Source organism: Ceratotherium simum, chromosome 14 (genome assembly GCF_057802395.1).
Source record: "Ceratotherium simum simum isolate JZ-2026a chromosome 14, ASM5780239v1, whole genome shotgun sequence".
Classification (NCBI taxonomy): Eukaryota; Metazoa; Chordata; class Mammalia; order Perissodactyla; family Rhinocerotidae; genus Ceratotherium; species Ceratotherium simum.
In genome coordinates, this window is record NC_141913.1 from 64,366,274 (window position 1) to 64,375,042 (window position 8,769).

General features: G+C 52.7%; 1 protein-coding gene across 3 annotated transcripts in view; it reads left to right on the forward strand.

Annotated features, from left to right (window-relative positions):
- Positions 1 to 6,135, forward strand: part of CTDP1 (CTD phosphatase 1) — an 80,807-nt gene extending 74,672 nt beyond the window's left edge. For 2 of the 3 annotated variants that reach the window (XM_087439379.1, XM_004422652.3), the window contains one exon: positions 5,201 to 6,135. In XM_087439379.1, coding sequence (XP_087295505.1) covers positions 5,201 to 5,342 — 142 coding nt within the window. In that variant the 3' untranslated portion in view covers positions 5,343 to 6,135. Of the gene's footprint in view, positions 1 to 2,025; positions 5,174 to 5,200 lie in introns of those variants that run through there. The other variant, XM_087439378.1, reaches the window with a different exon arrangement.
- The last annotated feature ends 2,634 nt before the right edge of the window (positions 6,136 to 8,769 follow it).

The window sequence follows — 8,769 nt, forward strand, 5'->3', positions numbered from 1 at the left end:
TGTCTGGGCTTGTATTTTAATTCTGTTGTCGTGAAGTAAGAAGAGGGCAGAACAGCCCCCTCACTTGAGTGGAAATGCAGCCCGCTTGCTAAAGTTGACGTCTTCTTTCTCATCCCTCTCTGAGGGATGTGGATGCTGTGCTCTTGTTTTTAGAATGAGGAGGGGGGCCAGCCCCGTTGCTTAGCGGTTAAGTGCGCGCGCTCCGCTACTGGCTGCCGGGGCTCGGATCCTGGGCGCGCACCGACGCACAGCTTGTCGGACCATGCTGAGGCAGCGTCTCACATAGAGCAACTAGAGGGGTGTGCAGCTATGACATACAACTATCTGCTGGGGCTTTGGGGAGAAACGGGGGGGAAAAAAAACAGAGGAAGATTGGCAACAGATGTTAGCTCAGGGCCAGCCTCTTCAGCAAAAAAAAAAACAGGGATTGGCATGGATGTTAGCTCAGGGCTGATCTTCCTCAAAAAAAAAAAAAAAAAGAATAGAATGAGGAGGGACGCCCTCCCACGTTTCATGGCAGAGGAGCCGCGTTGGCAAACGGCCTCCTCCCAGTCGGCGGGGCTCGGGGGAGTGGGGTAGAGCAGGGCACTGGGGCCTTGGGAAACGTTGATGAGCTCTGTTCTGTCATCCTGCCTGTTCATAGTCTTCTGTTCCTGTGACTCGGGATAAAGTAGAACAGGGTTTGAATGGAGATGTGTTCGTATACCCAAGGCGGGCCCAGTTTTTCACATAAGAGCTCCGTTGTCCCCTGACATCCCCACCTGAAATTCTTCAATAACCATCCTTAACAAGAAAGCTTGAGAGAAACCTTCACCTGCCTCCATCCCGGATGAAAGTGACTTAAACTCATCTCTGTTATGTACCCGTCACAGAGGCCCTCGCTCCTCTACAGGACTGGCCCCTCTGGGATGGGGCGGCAGAACCAGGGAGCAGGACACAGCAGTCACCTGTCCAGTCTTGGCTCTGTTCACTGACTCAGTGTGGTGGAAGATGCTATGGGAGGAGCAAGCATAAACATGAGAAGGGACGTGTTTGAGGGGACAGAGGACAGTTATTTGTAGTTCTGTAAGCATGTGTCGAGTGGTTGCTAGGCGCCAAAGCACATGTTAAAAATACATTTGAAATCAATTCGCGTGTCGTCCCAACACTTGCCCTGTGTCCAGTTCCGCCCCAGTCCCCAGACCGAGGTTATGCGGTCTGCCTGTGGTCAGCGTCCTTGGACGTGCGTCCTCACGCAGGGGCTGGCGGATCCGAGGAAGCGTGTGTTTTAAGTGTTAGGGGTGTGTTAGCCTGGCTTCCAGAGCCCCTCTTGGCCACATGCTCCAGCCCCGCGTCTTGTCCCCCGTGCCCCCCCGCTGGGCCCTCTCGGCCTGCGCTGTGCCAGCCTGGGGTGTGTGAGCTGATCGTTACCCCAGTTGGCATTTCCCTAGGGTCTTTTTCAGTGTTTCGTGTCCATTTTGAACTTATTCTTCTGTCAATTGCTTTTTGCCAGTTTGAGGACATTTCTCACAATTAGGTTGCTTATTGTTTTACCAGTTTGTAAAAGTTTTTTATGTATTACAGTCTGAGATTGTGTGTGTGGTGCTCTGCAAGTAGTCTTCCCAGCCTCGTGTCTGTCTGGGGCTGTGCTTGTTGTATCTTTTGCCAAAGACTTGCACGTCTCTAAATACATCTGTTTTGGGGTTTCTTCTCTGCTTCAAAATTCAAAAGGTTTCCCCAAACCATGGGTTTATATACATATTTCTATATACTTTCTTAAATTTTGTTTTCAAGAAATGGTACTACAAGAGTTACATGTCCAAATGCCAAAAAATTAGTGTCAACGCACACCTCAGAAATTAACTCAAAATAGATTGTAGACCTAAATATAAAACGTAAAACCAAAGCCTGCAGAGGAAACATAGGACGGAGTTTTGTGACCTTAAGTTACACAGTGAATTTTCTTTTTCTTTTTCTTTTTTTTTTGACCTTGAGCTAACATCTGTGCCCATCTTCCTCTGTTTTGTATATGGGACGCTACCACAGTATGGCTTGATGAGCGGTGTGCAGATCTGCGCCCAGGACCTGAACCTGCGAACCCCAGGCCACCGAAGCGGAGAACGCAAACTCAACCACCATGCCACCGGGCCAGCCCCTTTCATTTATGGCCTGGCCCATTTCTTTTATGGATGATACTAATAGTACCATCCATAAAAGAACAAATAACTGTGTCTTGCAAAAGTCATGTTAAGTGAAAAGACAAGCACAAATATGTACCAGCATACACCAAAAATAACTCGTGTCCACAGTGTGTAAAGAGCTCTCAGAAGTGAACGTGAGAACAAGCTGGCAAATGAAAACACGGGCAAAAGATCTGCACAGACACGCTAGCAGAGAAGATCTGCGGGGGCAAACAAGCGCACGGAAAGATGCTCAACGTTGTCAGTCACCAGGAAACGCAAACCAAGACCACAGCAGGTAGAATGGCTGAGGTCATTGGCTAAAACACCAGGCTGGCAAGGGCGGGTGCTGGCAAGGATGAGAGCAGCTGACAGGAGCGTCGGTGCGGCCACTTGGGAAGACAGTTGGGCGGTCTCCTAGAGAGGTAGCTGGCCCAGCCGTGGGGAGCAGTCCCGGGACGTGTTTCTCTCGGCAGCTGTGGGGTGGGGGCTGCTGTGCGCTCGGCTGCACGTGAACACAGGAGAGTTCGAGTCACATTCATGTTCCTGTGTCTGAGTGTGTCAACACTTCTCAGGGATCGCACATTCGTTTACTTTGCAAAGGCGTAAAGCTGAGAACAGATGCCCTGAGCGTCGTGGAGCCTCATGGGTCCTGAACCCTGGGTGCCGGGCCCGCTCGCAGCAGGTGTACCTTCAAGCCAAACCGACACCAGGATGAAGATCCAGGATGCCCCCGATGGCTCAAGTGTTGTTCACCCGGGAAAGGCCAAGCCGAGGGCAGCGCCTTGGAGCAGAGCCCTCCACGCGGGTCCAAATCCTGCCTCCATTTGCCACCAGGAGGTTGGCTGGGGAAGAGTTGGCCTTGCAGATGGGGAGGCAGCACAGTGACAGCTCACGTGACTGGACACTGGCTATGTGACTGTGTCCCTGGTGTTTGTGGTGATTCTATGAAAAGTCCCTGCGCTCAGAAACCCCTTTATGCCATTTTTCTAGTGGGGAAATTAAATTTTGCTTCCATTGTTTTTACTTTATGTTTTCCAGAGATGTCATAATTAAGCATTCCTTAAATCTTGATTTTCAGTCACTTGTGAGAAATCCCACTTTTCACGTTTTGAGCCCAACCCATCACTTTTCTACAACGATTAAAACTAAATCTTTTTCCTTGGTAGACCCTATTATTCATTCCCACTAACTTGAAAATGGTATGTTTGTTTAACATTGAGGCTGTCAGAACACAGCGCTTTATAAAGGCTCTCCTTGGTCCCGGGTCCCCGCCTGCAGTCAGGAGGCGGCCATTCCTCCTGGACAGAGTGTGGATGGAGGCGGCTGTTGTCACAGGCCTGAACTGTGGTTCTCCTATTACCAGCGCTGATGGTTTCAGGTTATTGGTGTGCTCTAGTGTGTGTGAGCTTGTGCTGTGTGTGTATGCACACGTTACAAACATACACTGTATACACGTAGTTCACACATGCATAAATCTGTATGTTATGTGTATAGTTCACACATGGATAGGTCTATGTGTGTTACACCGTTGTATGTTATGTGTCTTCGTGTGTTGCAGGTGCAGTGACACATGTACATGTGCTATATGTGCCTAGATACGTATACTTACATGTCACAAGCACATGTATGTGTTCGCTGTATTGTTTGCACGTCAGCCAAAACAATGTTTTGAGTATTTGCATAGAATGACCGCCATCACAGCAGGTTCTCTCCAGGAGGTTTTCCCGGATTGTGGCGTGAGGCTGGTGCTGCCCGGTACCTTTGTGTTACCGGGATCGGGCGTCCGCTGTCAAGGCTGTGGGACGTCTCCGCCTGCGAGGGCCCCTGGGGGAGGGGTGTGTGCGATTCTCCGCTTAGAAACTCCATCGAGTGTTCTGGTCCAGTGTGCGGATAGCGTCCCTGGGACCAAGTAACCTTCAGTGGCTGGTGATAAAGTGTGATGCGTCTGCTGGAGGTCACCGTGCTGTGTTCCCCGTGGTTCATCACTTACCAGAGTGACCGGTGCTGACACCTGCCCGAGGAAGAGGCCCTGTGAAAGGACGTGAGGCCCAGCATGGTCACTTGGACGTGCCTCCGTCCACGCGTCTGATGAGCGCGTGAACAGACGCCTCTGTCCGCCGTGGGGCTTTTGACTGTTGGTGTTGTGTTCCTCTCTGGAGCTTTGGGCAGATGTGTCAGCTCTTCAGGTAGAAGAAGAGGTGCGGAGCACGCTGGGGCACAGGCGACGCCACGTGTCGGCAGGGACTCCTCGTGAGGAAGTAGGGGGGAGTGCTTCCACGTGGCTCGGAGCAAACCAGTCCCTTCCTCCTGGTCCGTTGCTGGGCATTCTTCTCTCGCTCACCTGACGTCCACTTTCCGTCTGCAGTCAGCCCTGCCCCACGGGGCAGTTTGAGGCCTGAAGCTGCCTAGAGTGACTCCGAGGCCCTCTGCAACGTGAGCTCCTGCGAGGAGCCGTTAGCCCGCGCTCGCCTGGGTGGGTTCCTGGCCTCCCCTGGCAGCTGTCCCCGCCTCCCGGTTGCTCCAGCTCCAGCCGTGGCCCAGGAGCTCACAGCGTGCCACTGGGCCTCCTGCTCTGCCCTTCTCCTTTAAGTTCTCTGGTAGTACGGGCGTTTTATTATCTGCCTAAATCAGTTCCTTTGTTGCGGCGATTTCATGATATCCTAGTGTGTGACTGACTGTGATTTTTTTCGGCAATGGACCTCTGTAGCCCACCTACATCTTCTCTGTCTTTTGAAATATGGATTCTGGCAGTGAAGGGAACAGTGGGAACATGTGTGCTGTGGTCCCGGGTCTGGTGGCCCCGCCTGTGTCCCCTACCTGTGGACGCGGTCCCGGGTCTGGTGGCCCCGCCTGTGTCCTCTACCTGTGGACGCGGTCCTGGATCTCGTGGCCCCGCATGTGTCTGACCACAGAACCACGTTCTGTTCTTGCACTGAAACTGCAGAAGCTCCTTTGCAAATGCAAGTCAGCAGATGACGGGGACGCGCCGCGTGTGTGCATGCCGTGAGCATTTCACAGTAAGCATGCTTCTCTTTCAGAGGCCACAAGAGGAAGCTGAATGAAGGGGAAGCTGCCAGCGAGTCCAGTGGGGAGTCCAGCTGTGAGGACGAGGAGGGGAGCAGCTCGGAGGCAGACGAGATGGCCGCAGCGCTTGAGGCAGAACTCAACGACCTCATGTGATCTGCGGGCCACAGGGGCCAACACATGCATGTCCTTCCCTCCCTGCCCGTGCTGGCCTGCAGATGGGGTTTCCTTTTCTCCAGAAAAACATGTATATTTTGCAGAGCTCCACATACAGAAACACATTATTTTGCAGAAATAGGTGTTTTTAGAAGTTTTAGTACGGGAAAGTCTACTTTTTTAGGTGACGGGGTGTCCCGGGGAAGCGGTGTGCCATGCCAGAGATCCTTGTTGCACACAGCAGAGCCACGCAGCAAGACTGGGGTTGTGGTTTGGTGTCGTGTCGTACGGGGTTCTTTAGGGGGCGGGGTGTTTTTCCCTTGAAATCTCGCAGCATATTGGGGGGTGAGGACTGGGGGATCTGACAAGGCGTAAAGAATGGTGTAGCAGGAGCCTGGCGTCTTGTCTTGCCTGTTCACAGCTAAGGCCGCCAGAACGTGAAAGGATGTTTAAACGGGGCAGAGCTCTCACGTGTGTACAGAACCCTGAGAAGAGTGCAGACAGGCTTGGGGAGCCTGCAGAGGGCTCCTGGGGAGCACATGGCCTGCTTCTGAGCGACTCGGTGACAGCCACGTCCCTGGACCTGTGGTGACCTGGGTTTCCAGCATAGGGTCCACTCTGCACAGCCTGGACCATCTCCTCCCTCCCATGGGCATCACGACAGAAGGGGCACTGCCTTCCCCGAGCAGCCTTCTCCTCCTCTGAGAGATCTGGTGTAAAGTTTTGTATATCTATTTCATATTTGACCCACCAAACAGATTTTTCTTTCATTTAATAAAAGTCCTTTTTGTAAGCTCTCTTCTCTGGTGCGTTGTGGCAACAAGCAGGCCTGCCTCCATCCATCCTCAGCACCCAGCTCGTGTATTGGGCTTGGGAGGGTGAGCCGCTTGTGGAGCGTGAAGGAGCTCCACAGAGCACAGGAGGCACGTGTCAGAAGATTCCCCGGTGAATTAGCAGGACCTCGGAAGTTTAAACAGAAGAACGGATGATCTGACTTACTCTCTTAAGCCATTCCAGGGCTGCTCATCTTCTCGTTATTTGGGGGGGATTTTTCAGAAGCTTGCACCAAAGCATTAAAAATGCAAAGGATCAGTTATTTGTAATTATTAGATTTATGAAAATTAGATCTAAGACATCTAGGAAACAAGGCAGCTCTGATCCAAGGAGCTCAGTGCTATAAGTAGGAGGCCAGGGTCCGTCACACACGGTGCATCAGCCAAGCTGCTGAGTCGTGCGTTGTCCCCATCGCTGGGCTCCCTGGGCTGACCCACAGGCCTTGTGCGCTCGGGGCCCGTCAGACTTGACCCAGTGTGCGGTGGCCTCGGTCTTCACGTCCTGTTGTGCTCAGGTCTCTGGGCACTAGCCTTGGTCAGTGGCGCCCAGGGGGGGTGGGGAACAGTGGTGAAGTCACCTTCACGCCCCGTTTGAGACAGCCCCTTCACATCCTTCCTGTGTGAAGTCCAGGGTTCAGGATGTGTCCCTGCTACTGCAGTCAATGCCCCACTCTGTCCTGTGGAGAAGGAACACCAGGACTGAGACTCAGACGCACTGTGTTATTTAAACAGTGGTTTGAGGCATTAATTGAAGACTTCCTTGTTGAATTTCTGTAAAAATTTAAAGGTGTACCTTCTACTTCAACTCGAGGTCAGCACAACCTCTTTGTTTCTATTTTCTGGGTTAATTACCAAATTAAAAGTGAAGTTTTAGGCTGAGGCTATGGACTATTCATACTCTTTCCAGTTATAAGCAACAGAGTCACAGCTCCACTGGGCTTATCTTCCCATATTGACTGACTTGTCTGAGAGGTTGTAGACAGAGCTTCGGGTACAGCTGGATCCAGGTGTTCACCAGATGCTCAGGCGTCACTGGGAACCTGAATCATCCTCCCACAGTTTGGCCTTTTTTTTTGCTGTCTGCACTCTTGGTAGGCCTTCTGCTCATCATGGCGTGATGTACAAATTCCATCCACACTCCTGATGACGTGGATGGTGTGGGGGGTGGGGGGGATGTAGGGGACAGGTGTGGGCAGGCAGATGTCCAAGAACCAAAGCACAGTCCTTGCCTGGTTCTCCTCACCAAGGTGAGTGTCTGTAGGTACAATGATTTTCCACTCCCTACGATGACAATAAAAATCTCTAAGATTTCCAGTCAAAATCTTTCCTGTGGTACAGAAAAGGGGAAAACCCTCTTTTTGATGGGTCTGTGTTAGCACAGAAATGGAGACAATAGAATTGTGAATCTGAATAATGTCACGATTTCCTCTTTAAACACAAAACAGCCTCTTAGGCCGGTATTTCTGAGAAGATTCAGTATTAAACGTCTTGCAGTATTGTTCTCTCGGTAGGAAGAGTTTATTTGGGATCTAACGTGGTGGGAACCAGCCCTGTGCTGTCACGTCTGTGAGACGGTGCTGCTCATGTGCCCTCCTGCCTTTTGTGTCTGTGGCAGGTGGGGCCCCACCCCGTGGTCACCATCCTCTACTCCTGCTGGACCTTCCTCTGGCCACGGCGCCCGGGAGGCTGGTGACAGAAGCCGTCCGCATCTCAGCGTGCAGCCTGGCAGGCTGGCGGCTCAGGTTGCCCGTGGTGGGCTTGGCCTTTTCCTGTGGGGTCCCTGGAGGGAGACGGGTGAGGAGGCTCCTCACTGCTCAGAGGCCCGTGTCCCCAGGGCTCCATCAGGTCACGGCAAAGCGACGGCAATAGAACTTGAGGAAAGACTGACCCCAGGACCTGGTCTCCCAGTGAAGACAGGACGATGCCCTTGGAAGCCCAGAGGCTGCCTGGAGCTGCCGTCTGCAGACGGACTGTGCTTTCCAGCGCCGCCCTGTGAGCGGCTCCTGCCAGCCCAGGCTGAATGTGAGGTGAATTGAGCAGGAAAACACAGATAGATTCACAAATTGATACCCCAAAGGAAGCAGCACTCTCCTCCAGTTTGGTTGACCGAGACATAAAATATGCCAGGGGTCGTGACTGGTGCGCTGGGAGGGGAGGAAGGGGTCGAGGACTCGACTCTCAGGCACATCCTGGGAGCAAACGTCAGCAGAGGGGCAGGGGTCTGGACGTTGGCCTGGGCCAGCTCTGGACTGTCACTTCAGACACAGGTGACAGCTTGGCTCGCACCGTGTCTGCTCTGACTTCATAGAAGGTTCAGCTGTACTCTAGGGGCTCTTAAACCTAAAGAGCCAATACAGATGGGGAGACCTGGGTGCAGCCACCACGCAGCCACCATGGGGGTCTCTGGCCAGGCCCCCGGCCCCTCAGTGTCCACCTGCCTCCTCATCTGGCCACTGGTGTTTTTGTCAATGGTAACAACGCATTTGTGCCCCAAATGAGCAAAACACGCCTTTCAACCCAGAGGACTCAACCTTCCTCCACCCGCCCCCACCCACCTCCCTAGGAACGTGAGGGACAGGGCAGCTGTCGGGGGA